We start from the raw sequence: 20,451 nt of genomic DNA on the forward strand, positions 1-20,451 counted from the left end.
TTCAAAGGTCACTAAAACAAATTAGTTCTTGAGGACCTTACATAATACTTAATTCTTATAAATATTTGTAACTATGACTGCACATTAAAATTATTAGTTAAGCAGAAAACATAGAAGGAGAAAATAATTTCTGATTGATTTTTTTTTTCAACTATAAGTGTATTCAATTAATAATATATAATTCTGGGGAAAAAATAAATAAATCAGCATTTCTCTGCACAGCCCTGATGATTCAAAATGCAGCTGAGTATGACAGTCTCCTGTCAGGCACAAGGCATAAAGACACCGTAATCCAAGTAGTGACAGCAGCAAAATGGAGGCATGGTTGAACTAATGGCAAACCATTGCCATTAAAAAACTTCGGTTCCGGGAGCACTCTAGATGTGGCTGCATCACAGTCTGGTGCAGGGTAACCACCCAAGCGTATGCTTACAACTTAATATTTCAGATCCATACTTGTACTGGAAGGTTAAAATATTATCAGTTACTGCTGTCTGCCCAACTTTTATTTTCTCTTTAAAAGCTTTTATCTTTCCTGTAGTGAGCAAGCAGAGGGTAAGTTGTGCCTGTCCTCCTTTTGTAAAGTCATGCATCACTCTTGCTGGACTCTGAAACAGCAGGGCAGAGGCACGTGTCCCTCTCTGCCAGTTCTATACCGGAGGTGGAAAGCTATGGGAGAAGGCCTCTTCGTGGTGTAGGTATCTTCAGCATTTTTCAGTTAATGGCTTTATTTTGCACCAGGGATCCAGTCACAGCCAGGACTTCTGTGTAGTCATATCACAGATCTGAAAACTGGTTCATGGCAATATAAGGTCTAAAGCTTACCTCAGTGAATGTTATTTGTTGAGGCTAATACCAGCCCACCACCCCTCCTCTCTCCCTCTCCTTTCTCTCCCCAACAAAAAAAAAAAAAAAAAAGAAAAGAAAAGAAAAAGCGTTTTCTGCAGTCTGAACTGCAGACAAGGGGGTCACTTTCTGATAACATAAAGTTGGCCTTCTGTAAAACGATGGACAGCTAATTCCCTGATTTCAGCAGGCTAGAAAGCTATTATTACAGTAATCAGCTCTGGCCTCACCAGTGATTGTCTCTTTAAGCCTGTGGGTAATACCGGGGTGACACAGATTATTTATTCTGAAAAAAAATATAAATAAATGCTTCTGAAAAATACATGGGCAGCATTTGATAGTTTGTGTTAAAGGCTTAGCATTTGCAAACTGTAAAGCTTGGATTTTGTGGATCACATTTTAATACGGAGCAAAAACCATTCTAAAAAGCTCTGATACATTGTTTCCTTTGTTTCACTGAAAATTTTATGTGGGCTCTAATTCGAAAATGGAACATCATCCTGTCATATATTGTACCTGTTTCCCACATCATTTCAGTTGCCATTTGGTTGTTCATTCATGCTATCTGCTGCTTTGTGTGCCATGAAAGTGATGTGCAGACAGAAAAACGGGACATGATTATCTTTAGCAAAGCTATTTTGGGAAATAAACACAAGAGTCCTGATCGTACATACAGACTCTGTCACTTGCCTGATTGATGGTTAGGCTTTGTATTGTCTGCAGCTAATTCCCTGAAAGACAAGCACGGAGCGCACATGCTATTTTCTGTACAGTTATCTCTCTACTGGTTGTCACATGCCTCATAGCACAAGAAAATTTGATTTAAGTGATATGCAATAAACTGTCTGATTACTGACACTCTTATAATGTGTTACTTCTGACAAATCTTACTTAGCATTCTGGTATAATTCTGCTCTGTCCAGCAGTTCCAGTCCTCCTGCTTTCCCTCCCTTCCCAGTGCCTACTTTTTGGGGGTAATTTTGGAGTGATGATGTGGCCTGGAAAGAGATACTTCCTGATGGGTTTTAAGATGTTTGAACAGAGATGTTTAAGCAGGAATGTGGATTTTTCTTTCATTTTTTTTTTTTTAATTTTATTTTTCATTTTCAATGTCTCCTTTCCTTCTCCTATTTGTCAGCAAGACTCATTAGGGCAGAGACTGTATTGTGCTGGGCATGAAAAACAGTGCCCACTGTGACCGATCTTGACCTCAAAAATAACCTCTATGTGCAAAAGTTAAGCACATAATAATAAAACAGAACAGGTGATGGGGCCCAGATTTATATGCAGTGCTGTTGAAATATCTAATCTTAGATGAAGAGGTAGTAATGTCATGTGAGTTTAGATAAACTAGGAGAATAAATTCTCTTTCCTCTAAGATGTAGTGTTGTCACTGCAGCTGTAGTGTAACAATTGAACTTAGGGAGTTTCATAGCGATGTTACTTTTAATAAATAAACTATTAATTTAAACTATCACCGTTCAAAACATGATGAGAACATTTGCAGTAGGGGGTGACTCTGTGACTTGAATGAAAATTGGTTTTTCATCTTAAAATGAACCTGTGGAAATCCTAGCAGAGATGTGCCTTGCATGCCTACTAGAAGATGTAACTGAAGAAAAACAAAGCTATATTATTTGATTCTTTAATCTTTTTAGGCATTTTTAAAAGCCATTGAAGACTTTCTGCTGTTGCCCAACTGGCTCGAAATACCTGAGGTAAGACAAATGGGCTTTGATTTGTAGGTTAATTCAGGTGCATGACTTCACGTAGACAGTAATGAAATTGGTTACCTCTATTATTCTTTCTGCTACAGCTGGCAGTATGACTTATTTGCTTGTATGTCATTTCCATATTTGAAGTAAAGATCCACAGACAAAACAATTATGTTATTTTCTTTTATAATGTGTTTTTCAGGGCTACAGTAGGGGAACTGTGTCTGCTCCTGTTTCCACATATTTCAGAATGAATAAAATAACCTAAAACTGCATTTATAAAATAACAGATATTGTCAATAGTCAGTATTTAATCTATCCTGACCTAAATATAGGCTTTTCAGCACTGGACTTTCATAACTGTGTATTGTTTTGTAGATGGACTTTTTTCAATATACATGAAATATATAGTGGTGCTTACCTAGATTAGAGAAGTAAAACTTTGAGAGAGGTTACAACTGATATAGGGAAAAGCAACTTGTATCAGTGATCTTTTTCTTCAAGTCACCTGTCCAACTTTGAGTGTGAAAAACTACTTGCATGAGGAATCCAGGAATTTGCTGAGAATTTTATTTGAATCTCAAGTTTCGTAAAAGAAATCTTTTAAAACAAGAGAAGAGGACAGGCTACTAATATAAATTAGGGTCTTATTGAATCCTAAAAATCTTAGATCTCATAGATGTCTAATAGATTTAAGCTCTTAGCCTAAAATCCTTAGTCATCTCTTGTATGAGTAGATCTCAAATCAAATAGGTTTCTTCATTGAAACATGCATTTACTCTGAGGTTTTATGCATCAAGTTTTAGTGTTGAGGATTGTTTTCCATGGGACATATAAACACTTTAAACACAGCTTTATATTAGGGAATGTTTTTATAAAGATGAAAGAAAGTTCTGGCTATAAATGTATGTAAGATTATGTTTCAATGAGTGTCTGATACAGGTCTTTATATATTGCCATAATAATCTGTTCAGTTCTTGACATCGTTTTGCTCAGTCCTGAATATAATTGACTGCCAAATGCTGAAGGGAGCAGAGAGTCCTTTGGAGACACTCTATAAAACATAGTATTTTATAAGATCAGGCGCTGAAGGCATCAATTTATGTAACATTTAATCCACTATATGTGGAAAAGTTTATGGAGAAGTCACATTTGACTTTAGGCAGTCAAACAATGAGTCACACAGGAATTTAGCATTGGCACCTTGGCATTTTGTGCTATGAAACACAGTCTCTTCTGTTGTAGAGCCTTCTCTTTCTTCTTCCCTCAGACTGCTCACATATTTGGAAGTTTAATTCAAACTATTGACAGTGTGATGGTGCATATGACACGCAATCTGGAAGAGAACACATTACCTCTAACTGTTGAGGGCACATCATCTGTGGCAGGTAGGATTTAGCAGAAATGTTCTCCCTCTCTCTCTGGACTATCTGTGTGTGTTGTAAACACTTCTGTGCATGCAGCCGCTTCTTTGGTAATGTGAAAGAAGAAATCAAAGCAAATTTTTTCTTTTGAATAAAAAACATTTCAGTTGCAGAAAGTCCAGAGGTAATCAGCTCTGACTGTACTTGAACTTTCTTGAGGTTATTTGAGGAAGGGGTTATCATACAAATTCTGTTAAATTAATCCAATAAAACTATATTAAAGGCATAGTAGAGCACAGACTATACTAGTAGGCAATTAAAGTTGTACCTAGAGCTCATACGCACTGCTTCGAACTTGCAGATATATGGATACTACAAAACTTTAATTTGGGAACAAGAGACTGCAAATGACAGGTCTAGTTTAAACCTTTCAGGATGTTTTTTCTTTTACTACTGTTTAGCATCCTAGCACTCTAATTTCATCTGTTTCAGGATGCTACAGGTAGCAAAGGTAATTGAACTGTTCTGGCATTCTGCTCTGCTTCATTGAGACCTGAGCAAGGGGGCAAATAACTTGAGCAGTCATCAGTACCATTAATCACTGAATGCATGCTTCCTAAGCTGTCTTGGACACTGGCATTCTCAAACATTGCACTGGAGGTCTGAAATAATGCCTTCAAATGTCAGTGGCAAAGGAAGAGTGTGTTTTTCTTGTCCTGTCAAGCTCAGTATTTGAGCATGGTTGAAGCGATCCATGGTATACTAACACTGTGTACAGCCTTTCCCTTCATAAAGAACTTGGGTAGAAAAGGCAGTTTTGTACTCAGGGAATTTATTCTATTTTTTTTCAAACAACTGGAGTTTTAAAGTCAAGACTTGTAATAGCTACTGGAAAAGCACAGTTACATAGTCAAGTAAGTTGTAAATGCTATTGATTTTATCATATTTTTGTTTGGGTTATCACACAGATTACACCTTGGCTAGAATGCATCCTCAGACTCTGAATTTGTCCCGTTATCGCTTTCCGTCTCGAGGACAGAGTTATATTTCCATTCCCAGTGAAGCTTTTCAAGAAAAAGGTAAGGAAAAATTTAAAGGAAGGAGCAGAAGCATGTAAGCAGGACATTGGAAAAGTTTTTCTTGAAAACAGTTTTTGGTTTGCCTTACTTTTCTAAATAGTGGATTTGATTGCTGTTGATCATACTGGCTCTAAGACAGCAGCAATTCTTCTGTCATATTAATGAATGATTAGTGTGGTAGAGTTCTTCATATTACTTAAATATTACTTTGTATTACTTTAATTCAACTTAAATAATGCACCTAGACTACAGATACTGCAGACATTTAATGCTGGCATCTTTTAACATTGGAGAAACCATCATTAAATAAACTATATCTAGTGATCCAAACTGGTAATTTTAAAGAAATTCTGTGGTATCAGATCAGGCATTACTTCTACCTCCATGAAAAATCAGTCTTAAAATGTTTTATAAAATTAAACCATAAAATGATAGGTTTAAGCAACAGTATCCAAACCTAAGCTAAAATTCTTGCTTATCTCAAAAGTTGGAAAAAATCAGAAGCTTTAGTCAAGATTTTAAAATCTCAAAGTCAATTATTTTAGATTCTTGAAAGATTGAAGGAACCTGTTTTTAAAGATATCTACCTGGATTCTCAGATCTTTGAAAATGAGGCCTAAACCACATAAAACTATATAAACTACAATCCACAGAATTCACACACCCAGAGACCTTTCCTCAGTCACTTCTGTTGAAGAAAGTTTCATATAGTGGAAAGTTAGCTGCAGATAGCCTACAGTTGGAAATACTCTAATAATTACTGAACTATCTACCTGCTTTGTGATGACAGCTTTGTTTCTTTGCACTGGCAGGGGGCTCTAGTTGGAGACTTCACTGGAAATGCTCTGAAGCTTGAATAACTATAATTGCGAACCACTATGTAATGCTAAAAATAGCATGTGATAACTTTTTTCTTTTCCTTAAAAAGCTTCTTATCATGCTTATTTTATTTTCTTCGGCGCATTATCATGGCTGACATCCCAAAATGATCCAGTCTTTTAGCTGGAAAAAGGGTTAAATCTCTAAAACTCACTTCTGAACAAGTTTGACCTTCAGGCCACACTGCAACACTGTCCAAATGAAGTAACCTAAACATTCATTATTCCACCTTAGAGTTGACATTATAAATACTTGGAACCCAGCAAAAGGGATAACAAAGGACATCTGTGTGGCTGACACTTATAAAATACACATCTGTCTCTTCACTTAGATGCCAGAGACCCCATAAATACTTGGAATGAAGACAACAAGCAGGCAGCCGAAGCGGAAACTGGTTGCCTGTGTTTCAGTTTTGTAAATTGCCAGCCAATATAGGTAGTGGTTAAGTAGCCATGAGATTACTGTAGCTTCGAGATGTTGACTCTGGTATGTCATGCAGCCATTTCTAATGACTTGTAGGAGCTTTATAAATGATGACTGATTAACAACTTACTCATTCTGGAAGTACAGTTGCATAGGGCAGGCATCCTTCTATCTTAATGTCTCCTGTGCTGTACTGCAAGTTGTTCATACTTTTTCATTTATTTAAAAGAATAATCGGAATTCAGCTAAAGCAAAGACGTTGAAGTTTGCAGCAGTCAAGGCTCTTAATTGACACAGAATTTCAGGTCTAGGAGAGAAGTTTCTCTTGCTTACAATAATTGCTCTAAGGAATAACCCCTGTTTTCTTTTCACAGCTTGGATTACCATTGTCGGCCTATTTTACCATAACATGCACTATTTCTTTCATAAGATCAACCCTATGGATACCAAGTAAGTATCTCAGATCTCCCATGCTGTAACAACTTGTTTATTACGTTAGTAATATACCTTTATAGCAGTCATGTCATTATCAACTGTAAATAAATTATGAACCATAATCCTTATTCTGCAATATTGAGGACATGTAGTCATTAACTAGAGAGAGATTAAACCTTATGTTAGATGTTTTGTTTTATGCTGTAGTAAAATAGATTCTCATGGCGACATGTTTGTCTTTCCTTGTCTCCTTTTTCCTTTCATCAGATCTGGTATTAGAATTTCATAACTTTAATCTGTTTTATAAAAGGCGAATTACATCTTTTCTCCTGACACACAAAGATAAAGTTTGCACTTAGATGAAACAAGAAAACATAACATCCCTCTGCAGATAAAATCTGAACCTATAAGATAATTTTACGACAGGAGACCAGGCAATGCTTAAAAGACCTTTTGTTTTATATGTGGCACCAATGAAATCGTTAGCAGATAAGATAAAGTAAATGGAGACCTATATACCTCTTAGCTGGACAGTTCCCCGGGGAATTTAGAACTGCCATTCGTGTAAATCATTACACTTTCCTTTTAAGCTAGTATGACTTCATGTTTTTATTTGATCGACACTAAAGTATGTAGATTAGGTTACACTTTGTCTCAGTCTTTTCTGTTCTGTGGCTTTTCATCATGTTACGTCTGACAGCAGAAGGCAAGATGCAGCATCTCAGCTGTCATGTACTTCAGGGATTACCTTCCTTTCTTGACATACAGATCCACAAAAGGTCATGAAAAATCATTTGTGAACTTCAGGGAATTCCTGGTTTATGACCAGATTGATCACACTGAGATAATGGCACAACTATTACTAAATAGCATTTTAAAATCGAATAGCAAGTTGAACTGTTGTTTTCTCTGCTCTCTCTCAAAAAAAGGGCACTTAGCAGGTGGCTGTAAAGAAACTGTGTCATTACTGCGCAATATTTCTTACTGACATGAAGAAACAGGCAATAATTCATGACAGCTTAGGTTTTTCATTAGGAGGCTCAGAGTGCAATTTATTAAGATAATTAGCTATACTCTCAGCCCCTTAGAGATGGAAAATTAATACAGTCTTGACTTAGGTCAAAGTTTAGCAAAGATGAACACAACATGAGTAAAGACCCTACATGTCAAAACTTCTCATTCTAATGCATCATCATAGAGTCTAAAGCCGCTGGGGTTCTGTTGTAGGGAAATAGTTACGTCATCTTTGTGCATGGTCTGTGAATTTTATGGAATAGGATGACCTGGAGACCTATACAAGTTTCACTAAATCACGTGTATTTTTAACACACATTTCCAAGAATAAAGGCTCTGTCCCTGCTGCAATGTTAAAGAAAAACAGAAAGTTGTTGGAGAAGAAACAGCTGTATTTCTATAATTACTTGAACTGTTTGCAGTTTATGTTGCACTACGGAATCATGTCTATAAAAGTCTAAATGCAGATCTGCCCAAAAAGTGTTCTAAAAACCAACAATGCAGGGAATGCTAGCTTAGCACTTTTCCTTTGTGGAATCAAACCCCAGGTATCCAAATAATGTTTTAAAAATAAGTATCAAGTTCCCTCCTTCTTGATTTTATTTTTGTACTGTCCTATTATATCTTCCTTGCTTACATTTTACTAGAATAAAAAGGCTTTTTCAGAGTAATTTGTTTTGAAGATTTTTTTTAGCTTCTGTCTAGCACTGAGGTACTTGAACACCTGTAATTTGAAGCCTGTTCATTTTCTTCTGCTTTATGTGGTGTTTTTTTTTTTTTCCTCTCTTGCATGTGTGGGGTAAAAATAAAACAAAACTCTTGGAACTTTTGTGCTGTAGAGCCAGATGACTTCTATTTTCAGACTATAAAAACAGCAGTTTCTAAGAGGGAAGTCGGTTTAGATTCATTATGAAAGAAAGAAATTAAAAAAAAAAAAAAAAAAAAGAAACAATGGGTTTTGGACCCTGTTCTGCTTCCATGTATATACAGTTTGTGTAACTCTGTAGTAATCCCAGTGGAGGTAATCAGATGACAGACCAGCTGCCATCTAACACCCAGGCCCAGTATTGAGACTGTGCTACAACAAAGAAAAGCTGGCATGTACAAACATGAAACACAGAAACTTGCTTGTGCTGAAGTATTTTGTACGTTTCAAAATTCAATTAGTCTGTAACATAAAAATGGCAGGTAAGGGGGGAGGAAAAACTGTCCATCCCTTTCATCTGTGAAAGAAAAATCTCCAAATGTTGGATAGTGGTCTTAACATTTCACGTCCTTCTATAAACAAACTTTTCATATCAGAGTAACAAATGCAATTCACATTATGGTTCCTGGGAGCAGAAGTATGGCTTGATACTGATGTTTTTTCCTGGTCAGAAGACTGGTGCTTGGAGTTGTAATAAATGAGTTCTTCTTTATTTGATCTTCCTGAGGAACTGAATGAAGTTATTTTAATATCTTACAACATGATCTCTCCCCCTACTCCCCTTCCCCCAAGGAAAACAAGAAAGCACTGCAAACAGGTGGCAGATGTAAGATGGTTTTTAATTTTTTTTTTTTTATTCAGTGGTGTGCTGTGTTTAGGTACCCACGCTGATGGTTAATTCACCGTGTCTGTCATTTCTCACAGTAAAAAACATTCATTCACTACCAAAGAGACGGATGACAGAAAATGTTTTACACCTGCAGTTTTTTTATAGATAGTGTAAAAAATTTTACTCTACAGCCAAATAGATCTCATTTATTCCTAAATGTGCAGAAATGCCAAAGTCATAAGTTTTAGCTGAAAGCAGAAATGTGTTCTTATTATGTACTGCAAAATTAATTTAGCCTAGAAAAAATAACACAGAGACTAATCAGATGTTTAGTCATGTTTCCCTCTGTTTGTATTGTGACCTGAGTTATGCTCTAGCAAACTTTATAACCGGACAGAAACAATTCTTCAAAGTAAAAATTTAAAGGATTTCTAAATATATACGTGACATATATGTATATAAGCATTGCATACAATGCAAGTATATGAATCTTACTAATACGCATGTTTAATTAGATTGCCTGAATACCCAGGCACTTTTTCTCTTTGCCTGAAGGCTTCTTTCCTTAGTTAGGTTTATTTTTAGACCCCTTACTTCATAGGATTCTCTCTAATCATCCAAGGCACTTTTCAGCAAGGCTTGTTAACCTTTGCAAGAAAGGAGCAGAATGGAGGAATTTTTATGATATTAAGTCTCTTAATAGCTAAAGGTGTTGCCTATAATTTGTAGCTGTTTCTTCTGGTCATGTAATAGGATCTTTTGGGGCTGGATCTTGCTCAGAAATTCATTGACCTGAATGGAAAAAGGACGTGCTGTGTTCCCTTTGTTGTGGCTATAAGGGTGAGTTCTTGGAGGCAGCTCTGAGAATAAACTTTGTCTTACACTGCTCACAAAGGCCTTTGCTTTAGACAATTTGTTAGGAAACTGGGAGCTGTGATAACTTACCACTGTGAAATTATTCTAACAGGTACATCAGGCAGGAACAATATTTCTCAGGCGAGGTTGAAAGAGGCCAATACTGGCATGAACTACAAAATGTTTTTTCTACTTCCTTAATATATTTTTCTTTCCAAGGATTGCTGAAGCTGCTGCCTACAAAGGCTATATGATCTCAGCAACCAGCTATCTCATCTCCATCAAAGTAGATCCTCCACCTAAGTTGTCCCACAATCTGTCAGGATCTCCTCTTATTACCATCCAGCTCACACACAAATTGGTAAGTAAGATAGAAACTCTCCGTTTACTCTTACCCTTAGGGCTGTTCAGAACTTCAATGTCTGTAATGACTTCTATGTATTTTTCTTGCAACTTTTGTGGGAGTTTTTAGTAGCAATTCGGATGGCATTTGTAACTGCAATATTATATTTTTTCCAGCCATTAAACCTCATTGACTTCTGTTTCCATCGCAGCAGAAGGCTGATTAGTGCGTGTACTAAAAAAACGGTGAAGTGACAAGTGCAGTTTTGGACCTTTCTGTGTACATTGTTCTATGAATGTGTTTGTGCAATTTACAAAAGGGTGGTATGAATTATGGCTTTCTCATTACAGCTGTCAAGAAAACAAGATTTTGTTTATGGTTTCTGCTGTTGGTCTTTCTCCACACTGACATAAAAGTGAGGTGTTTTGAATGTTTTCATGAATAAACCAAGAGATGAAAGGTTCTCCAAGGACAGCCACAAATCTGATGGGCAGAGCATCTCCTGGGATAGGAAGGGAGCAGATTCAGCTCTGTTCTAGCATGACCTGTCTGTTCTAGACAACAGAGCAGAACTCTGTTCTGAATCTGACAATCCTGGAGACAAATTTTATTCAAATTGATTGAATTCAGTAGAGCATTCAAATTTCACTAAATTAATATATTCCAGCAAGAAAATGGAAAAATAGCCAGTCTTCTTTGCTCTCGGAGAAAAAGGAACCTCTTTTTGTCTTGTTGGTGTCAGTGAAGAACTAGTTTAAACTCTGCAGTGGTGGCATAAGGAATGCAGCATCTATTACCTACTCAATAGAGTTTTGAATGGAAAGGGAAAATGGAGATTTCAATTCTTAGATGTTTCTTAGAAAGCATATGTTAGATATTCTACAAAGTTATCACATTTTCTTTCAATCACTGTATTCAAGCCAGTATTTCTTTCTATTTGTTGGGCTTATGGTAAGGGTGGAGGAGACAGTGGAAAACAAATACATGAGGAAAAACTCTAAGGCATAGAAATGAAAAGTGTCGTTGGACTGTTTTCAAGCTAAGGACTCTTCTGAATGTACCTAGTGGTCTCTTAAAGGCGGGAGCTTGTAAGTGAAGACTCTGGTTGTATTATGTGTAGACAATTTATAAAATGCACTTTGTTTTATTTATTCTGGTGCCTCCTCATGCTTTTGGTATGATGATTTACTAGCAGGCTGTTAAACAAAACTGTGTTTTTTCTTTATCCCTGTTGCATTTTACTATGAAGATCACTGGGATACTGGTATACCCGTAGAAATGTCACATTTGTTGTCATAGCACACTTCATAGTAGTATTTTTAAACCCATCTATTCCATTCCTTTTTGAAAAAGGAAAAAAGAAAGAGCAGTCCATTTGCCTCCATAGATTTTTGCCTTGGCGTCCAAAGATAATCCCTTATTACAGGTTGAGAGCAAACAGATGAAGAACACACGATCGTTTGGTTTGGGTGGGGTTTAATTTAGAGTAAATTTGAACACTAAGTATGCTAAGTATAGCACAAGCTGGGGAAAAAAGAAGAGATTGTAGGGTCATTACTCCATAGTCACACCTGGCATTTTTATGCTCCAAAATCCTGCCAAATAACAGGAACAGATTTAATTCTTTGGCCTCTAGCCGAATTTGTTACGCATTCTGTAGTATAGGCTGCTTTACCTGCTATTGCTCTTGTGTTTTTTTCTATAATCATAGAGCATTTATTTGGATAACAAATGATAGTATAATGTTATTAACATCTATTTAGTGTTAAATTATATAATAATATAATAATACCAGTACCATCCTATCACTTTGTTAAAAGGTACAGTGAAGATTTGCTCCACAAGTTAAGACAAAAATTAATAATCTAATTTTTTCTTTTTTTTTTGCCCCAAATCATTTGTGGACTAGAAGTAGAAACTGGCCCCATGCAGTACTAAATGTCCTTTTCTCCATTGTTTTTAGATCAAAACTATGTACAAATACATTAGATCTTTTCTATGCTTGTTCCAGAACATAATGCTAGTGCTATCTGATGGTGAAGCATTTTGTATATCTTCTAGCTTGGTTTCTAAAATTTATTTTAAAATTCCAAATCAGTATAAAAAAATATAAATGCTAAAAATTTTCCAAATCCAAAGCATTCTGAAGTTGCCAAACGTGCTGAAACAAATTTTGTTTTGACAACATAAAATATTGCATTTAAGTTGCTCTTTGCCATATTTCATTTATATGGTTTTGGTATAATCTAGTCAGAATAGGTGTGTAAAAACAGAAGTAGCTGTGAAAGTTTGTAAACAAAATTAATGAAGTTATAGTTTGAGATCTGGGCAATGGACAATAGAGCTGTCTATTTTGACTTTTTTTTTTTTCCTGGTATACTTTTTTAGCTGTTGGTGTGAATTTTTGCCAAAAAAGCTATTAATCAGTGAGCAACAGAATCAACCCTCTGGGTAACTTGTATTCTGAATCACAGTCTGTAATTCTCGGTATCACAGATTCCAAATTCTGTGAATAATCTTTGGAAACAATGAAATAACAGATAAAATTGTGATGAATATTTGTCTGTGGGGAAGATGCATAGTAAAGAATTACATGTAAAATGTGAGCAGCTCTGCTGAAGTGATATATACATTGGAATTGAGAGGAGGGCTGCCTGCCTGTGACACCTATGACTATGGGAATATAATTTATCTCTATCTCTGACTTTTAATTAGCAGAAATGTTTAAAATTAAGGAATGGATGAATAGATTATACATTCTAATTGTGCATAAGTAAGGTGGCAGTGGGCCAAATCTGTTCTTTTTCACTACTATAGATTTTAAATAGCTCCAGCGAAGTCCATGGAGTACTTCTAAACAATTTAAGTTCAGGCAACCTGTGAATTTATTGAGGTAAACTATTTTAACAAATTTAAGTAAATTTAAGTGAATTTACTTAAACGTAGTACAAAATAACTGCATGCCTCTGCAACCTTTCATACTATAGCAGCACAAGTCCTTTCTTTCATGCTGCTTCAGAGAGGACAGAAGAGGAGGACATGAGTAATTATTGCCATTAGGCCTGGGTGTTCAGGATTGCAGCTGGATTCCCACAGGACTGATAAATCCAGTAGAAATTCTTCCTACCAATAGAACTGCTAGAAAGCTTTCTGGTCAAGCTTCTTTTAGTGGAAAATGGTTTTCTGACCTAAAATAGAAATTCTCATGAATCAGGATGAATAATTCATAAAAATATTACTTGTATTTCTCTTATGAGATAAAGACTCCCTGTGGACAAGATGGACATGCATATTGTACTTAGTGTTATTTTTTAAAATCGTCTCTATTCAAACAGCAGTTTCTTTTCTGTTGCACAATCCCTGAAGCTAGTTTTTCTGCTACTTTTTCTTGTATCTTATGAAAATAACATTAACAGCTTTAGAATTTTTTTTTTGTAAGGAGACTTCACCAAGGATTTAAAATTAACTTATTTGCATAAGAACATAAATTGATTAAGATTTTCATTCTTTCTGCCATTCTGAGGAATTTCTTATTCATTCTTTCTATCCATAATGTCCACTTTTACAAGAAAATAGCTAGGAGTGAAAAGCAATTCTCATTTTGCTTTTCTGTAGATATATGCAGCCTTTCCAGTGATATTTGCAGATCATTATGAGAGTCTTTTTGCTTGGGACTTCATACATATTATAGCATTACACTTGTAATATCTTATTCAGGAACATTTCAGAGAGAAACAGATATTCTTTCACTGGATTTTAAAAGTGCTGATGTTCTGCTCTTCAGTGCTCTTCAATTGGATGAACTATTTTCTCCAGCTAAATGGGTGAAAGAAATCAACTGACTTTTTCAGTGTATGTGGGATGATGTCAAGATTGATGGTAGTTCAAAGTTGAAGAATCTTGACTTGTCCGAAAGTCTTGTCATGAAGCATCAGTACATTTTGTAAAATAATTATCCTCAAAAAAAAGTAAAATATTGTTTCTGGCAAGAAGTCTTCCATAGCAGGAAGAACTAGAGAAGAACTAATATTTCACTTGTATGATCCAAGAAATTACAGCACATTGTAGAAATTCAGAAGAGATGAATGTCAAGACTGAAAAGCATATACAACATGTTCTGGCAAGCATCAGAAGAGAAAATGGGAAAGAAAATGGTGTAAAACACCATCAATATTTTGCGAAATCCATATGATGATGTAGCATAGATCTTGATCTTTGACCACACCGAAGTCACTTTTTGACAACGTCTGGGAGACAAAATATCTATAATTTTTTGTCTTTCCTGACAAGGCAGCTGATCAAATTTCAGCATGTGGAAATACCAGCTTGGTGTAAGTCCTGTCATACTAGGTGCAGAGAGGGTAAAGGCCCGACTAAGGTGGTGAGACAAAAGGGGAACATCCATACAGTGGATGAGGCACCACAGCACACTGCTCACCACTCTGTTGATCCCCTCTTGGTTGTCTGGCACCACAGAGAAAATTTCTTTATGGCTAGAGGAAAGCTTTTTGTACACTAAGTTTCAACAACTTTGTGGCTTCTGTAGTTTTCTGCAGAAGGGGAACTTGTGTTGCTGCAGTTTTGGATAATTATAAACACTTGACTTTCTCACCCTGTGTAAGAAGAAACTTGGATGAAAATGGGATGCAAATCAGGAATTCTTAACATAGCTCTTTTTCTCCAAAATGTAAATGTATTTAATGCAAATGCCGTTTTAAAGATTTGGCTGATTCTGGGGAAAAAAAAAGAAAAAAGAAAAAGAAAAAAAAAAAAACTTTGCTAAGATACTACCAAGTTAGTACAAATTTAGCTTTGTTCCATCTCATTCTTTTGTCATGTGGTTCATTTTAACAAAAGTAGTGTTAGGGGAGCTGTCTGCCTCATCATGAAGTGTTAATCTTTCTTACCATTTTATTATACTGAATCATTCAAACAGCTGCTTCTCTCCCCATTTTTTTTTTTTTTTACCAAATCCTCTCATTCATATTTTTGCTTCTGCTCTTTATTTTCTGCAAAGAATTCCTCCCATCAGAAGCCCACAGTGACCTACTTCCTTGGCGCCCCTTGCTAGAGTTCATCAATGGAAGCTCATCAGCTTTTCCTGTAAATCCTGTCTCATATTCTGACTTTCTTAAATCTCCAGAACCAGGAGTCATACAAGAACATCAACATTATTATTGTAGGTGCAGCATATTTATCTGGGAAGTGCTCTCTTGGGGGCACTTTGGAGGTGGTAAAGTGTAGGGAAAGGAGACCTCTTCTTCTCTTGACTGCTCACATTATAAAATGCTGGAAGTCCTCATGGAGCTCAGGGATATAGTGAAAATTTTTCTTAACCTTCTCTCTGAGCTTTTAATGAGGCAACACATCTGATTTGCCTCTAAATGTACCCTAACACGATCCTTCTCTCTGTTGTCTTTTTCCTGGCCAGTGGCATGCCATATCCCAAGGTTTGTTTAACATTATTACTGATAGGAAAATAAAATGAGAGAAGAACCAGTTCCAATCTGTACACAAATATTAGTGCTACCATGAGAGAGACGAATCGATATGGAGCCAATTTATTTTTATGGCAAGTTAAGTGTTGACTAATTTATATATTGATTGAGGAAAAACAAGGGCTTTTGTCCACATCTTCAGAATGAAGGTATACTTTTTACCTGGATAGACTCTGCTAGAAAAAAATTGAATAAAATATAATTAAAACTCTGTTTCCTACAGAGTATGCCACAATTAAGCAAAAAGAAAAAATAATAAAAGCTTGTAATTTAAAAATCAATATAAAGTTCAGCACTTTCCTACATAAGTTAAATCTTTGCTATATAGAGTACAGAAAATCCATTGAATTCAAATGAGAAATGAACATAGTTACAGCTAATTTTCTTGCTCCTGGGCAACCTTAAAATAGCAGTAGTCATTATGATATACAACATCTCTAAACAATAAAGCCGTAGTTCTGTATTGTTAATATTATTAACAGAGACATTCTAGGACATATTTTCTCATAGGAATCCATTCTGAAAGCCTAGAATTGCACAGTAACAAAAATATAGATTTTCATTAAGCACATTGAAGACTGCTTGTTGTAAGGATGAGGATTACATTGCAATACGTTTTAATTCACAGAAAGTGTCATTTCCACATTAGAACTGATTTAAGCCTTTACAGGTACAACACTTTGCAGGTGTTACCACTCATTTGTCATGAAATGCCCTCAATATTTGTAAATGAGTTCTTTCTCTTTGTGGTGGCAGGAATTAGGGCACCATGAAGTAGCTGAATGTTTTCATAAATGTACAAGTAAAGTTTGCTTTCAATTTTAAGTTTAGTTGCTGACTTTCATTCTTTCCGTATGTGGGTAAATTTATATACCAGCTTCTACTTAGAATTAGTATCTATAAAATTACCTCTCACCTAAGGAAAATAATCCCTGGTGACTGGAACCAAGTGTTATCAATCTACAGCAAAAAGCATTTGCTTTTGGTCTTTCAAATTTCTGCTTGCAAGTGTCAGTGCATCAGCAGTCAGGGGTCAGTCAATTCCAAGCAATAAACTTCGAAAAATCTTGCTGATTTAAAAACTCAGGACTGAATTCCACAGTCATTCTATTTTAGGGAGCTGTGGAATCTTGTGCTACTTTGCACCCTGCCTTTGACTGAACATTTGTTACAGGAGGAGAAGAGAAAATTACAGGGTTTAATTTGACATGATCAAATCTGGTCCAGCGATGCAGAATTCTCTCCCTGACTCCTCTCACAACTTTTAAATTCAATTTAGTTCCCCTTGTTTAAGTTCCTCATCAGTGACTACATCCCCAGAGCAGCCTTGCACGTTGTGATGGCTTATTGCAGGAGTTCCAGCTAGCTGTGCTACATTTAAGGAACTGCCAGGATTTCTGCTATAAAACTTTGTATTTCTCTGCACAATGTTAATGCATATATATACATATTTAAAATGTTATGGAAAAAGAAGTTACTGCAGTGGTGAAGTAGCCAACATTCAGATGTTAAAAACTTTGCCATTTAAAATTATAAACAAAAAAGTAATAACATACCACTATCCCCTAATCCCCACTATGAGCCAGCATCCCGTGAAATCTGTCTTGATGAGGTCAAGCTGTTTTGGAGTGACAGAGTGAACTGTAGCATTTGAAATCACAAGAAGCTGGATTTGCATTCAAAATGCCCACAATTATTATTTTTTAATTTTAAATTTTAGAAAAGGCCAGAAATGTTTTGATTGGCTGATTAACATATTCAAATTCACTGGATTCAGGCATTTTGAAAGAGTATGCTTTCAAAACTTTTTTTTGCAGATACCTATTAAATATGAAGGGTAACATTTTGTTTTAATTACAATGCCTACCGGAACTTCTGCTGACTTGCATGGAGCAAAGCTTTCAGTCCTCACTCTAACGGGACATGTGGCTTTCAGAATGACACCACCCCATTTTTCATTATTCATAACAATTTGAAGAGGAAACAGAATCAAGTCTGAAGAGTAAAATGAAGATTAGTTTTAGATAGTTTGTCTGGTGATAGTACTGGCAGTTAAATATACATTAAATATATGAGAAGCAAAAAGTTTGTGATGAAAACAGTCTGGTTGGAAATTATGTAAGGATTTCACCTCTGCTTTCATTTCCTTGGGATGAGGATGAAAAGGAACAACGTAGTTCAGGGGAAGAGAAAGGTAACGAGTTTTACATTCTCCAGTAGATACTGTTGACAGGCCAATGTTACTTCAAACTCGATATTAGAAGGAGTTTTGTCCACCCCCCACTTTGTTTTGTTTTAGGCCCTCTTAATTACACTGCATGCCATCAATCATGTATTTTGTTAACAGCACAGAAATAACTGAGTGAGAAAAGCGATACTGTGCTGTTTCTGTTAGCATATTTTGTGGTATTTTATTCTTTCCACCTGTAATGCCAGTCAAACACTGGAATAGGTTATGCAGAGGGATTGTGTCCTTGAAGATATTCAAAACCTGACTGGATGTGGTCCTGGGCACCCTAACCTAGCTGCCCCTGCTTCAGCAGGGTGGTCAGACTAGACGATCTCAAGAGGTCCCCGCCAACCTAAATGATTCAGTGATCCTGTGATTTCATGTTCTCTCTGTCTTCAGTGTTGCAAAACTACAGCAAATCTCAGAAGACACAAAAGAGCATTTCTGCCTGGTATCCAAGATTTCAGCACAGGCTGTTCTATCGGTTGTTGTTTTGGTTACTGGCTGGAGTTGTTGAAATGGTATCTGCTCTGTCATTTTTTATGGTCAGAGTTTAGATAGGTAGGTGCAATTTCCAAATTCTTTACACTGTGCCAAATTATTTCTACTCCAGTGAAGATGTCTTTGAAAAATACCTATTTCCAGCTTCTTAATGGCTTAATGGCTTATTTCTTTAGGCTTCTTAATGGAGTAGATTAGGTACTGTTTAGTCGTGACATCCAATGTTTAGCTACTCTACATTCATTCTAATATCTAAAAATGCAGCAAGATACTGATCTCAGTCAAAGCTGGAAGAGGACTATGAGCGAATGAGCTGTGTGGCTGCATTGCTTCATGACGTTGTGTGGCACAGTACAAATACAGCTGTCGGTGGTACTAGTGGAGAGGCTAGAAATTCCTTGGATCATTAGTTAAACTGTCTGACCACATTTATTCATTTAAATTCTTGTCTCGGTGACTTCAGCACAACTACAAAGGGAATCAGATCTTTTCTGCACTAGGGATTTTTCCAATATGAAATTTCTCACTAGTTATTTCAGCAGAGATGCCATCTGCAACTCTGTATTCATTTAATCTAATTTATTTTTTATTGCTTTTAGTAGTATGGAATCTCAGTGACGTGTTGCATACTTTCCTTGAGATACCTTGGTGTAACTCTTGGTACTTTCTTTGCAACAGTGGTGACTTCAGAACATCAGCGCCAAGTACTGAGGAAGCTAGCCTACTTCTGTTAGTTGTGTGTATTTGGAACTATGCTCATGTTCTTTTACTTATTTAGATTGTTTTACATTTCTCACTTGCCAATCCCAGACATTATCACATGCTTGTATTCCTAGACTTCTGGCATGTCTGCCCATTTCTCTGTGAAACCTCTTAAGCTTTTAGAAATGATTTATATGGCATGAATGACCAATACTTAAAAGAATATAAATAAATGATGCTTCCCTCAGAAATCAGTAAATATAATAAAGCTATTTTTGTCTTCCTGATTTATATTCTGTTGCCTTGGAAATATATGTAATAGTGTACTGAAAATGTTAAAGTAATGAAAGGCAAACTGTTGTGAAGATCACATTTTGTAGGAAAAAGTCTTCTGTACAGAAGCTGTCTTAGAATGGTGTTGTGGAAAGGCCATAGGCTATCTCTTTAATGCTTAGAGTCACTTTTTTGTGCATCACTGAAACAGGAGTCTAGATGGGTATGGACAGTAGTAGAAAATTTATTCATTTAGATATACTTTTAAATCATAGAGTATTTAAGTTTTTTTTTTAAAGACAAAATCATTTGCACTAGCATTATATTGCTATTTTGAATTATTATAATTATTATTGATCTCTTTAAAAATAAATTTCTACTTATTTTCCTAGTGTTAGGAGAGTTATTTTTTTACAAGACCAGACTCTAAGTTCACTGAATAGTATTGCCACTGCACTGATGTTCAGAGAGGAGTCCTCACAACCATGAGAGAAAAGTGGGGAAAGCTGAGGGATGGATACCAGTTGTACAGTCTGATAGAGGGGAGAGGATACTCTACCTTTGTTTGCCTTTTTGCTCTGCTCTCCCCCAGTGGCAGTTCTTCTAAAACAAAAATGAAGGCACCTGATAGTGCATTGTGGTTGTGACTGCATTTATTACAAGGTAGCAGTATCACTAAGTATAGGTTCTGTTACAGTAACATCACCAATCTAAAACAATGCTTTTATTTAGTTTATGCAATATAAATAAAAAGTTTAG

General features: G+C 36.0%; 1 protein-coding gene across 2 annotated transcripts in view; it reads left to right on the forward strand.

Moving 5' to 3' along the window:
• The window catches only part of ADGRD1 (adhesion G protein-coupled receptor D1), a 157,650-nt gene that overhangs the window by 23,893 nt on the left and 113,306 nt on the right, over nucleotides 1–20,451 (forward strand). For both annotated transcript variants that reach the window (XM_083803701.1, XM_083803702.1), the window contains 5 exons: nucleotides 2,505–2,564; nucleotides 3,832–3,949; nucleotides 4,894–5,004; nucleotides 6,681–6,756; nucleotides 10,365–10,506. In XM_083803701.1, the coding sequence (XP_083659827.1) occupies nucleotides 2,505–2,564; nucleotides 3,832–3,949; nucleotides 4,894–5,004; nucleotides 6,681–6,756; nucleotides 10,365–10,506 (507 nt within the window). The remainder of the gene's footprint in view (nucleotides 1–2,504; nucleotides 2,565–3,831; nucleotides 3,950–4,893; nucleotides 5,005–6,680; nucleotides 6,757–10,364; nucleotides 10,507–20,451) is intronic.

This window comes from Anser anser, assembly GCF_964211835.1.
Source record: "Anser anser genome assembly, chromosome: 18".
Taxonomy (NCBI): domain Eukaryota; kingdom Metazoa; phylum Chordata; class Aves; order Anseriformes; family Anatidae; genus Anser; species Anser anser.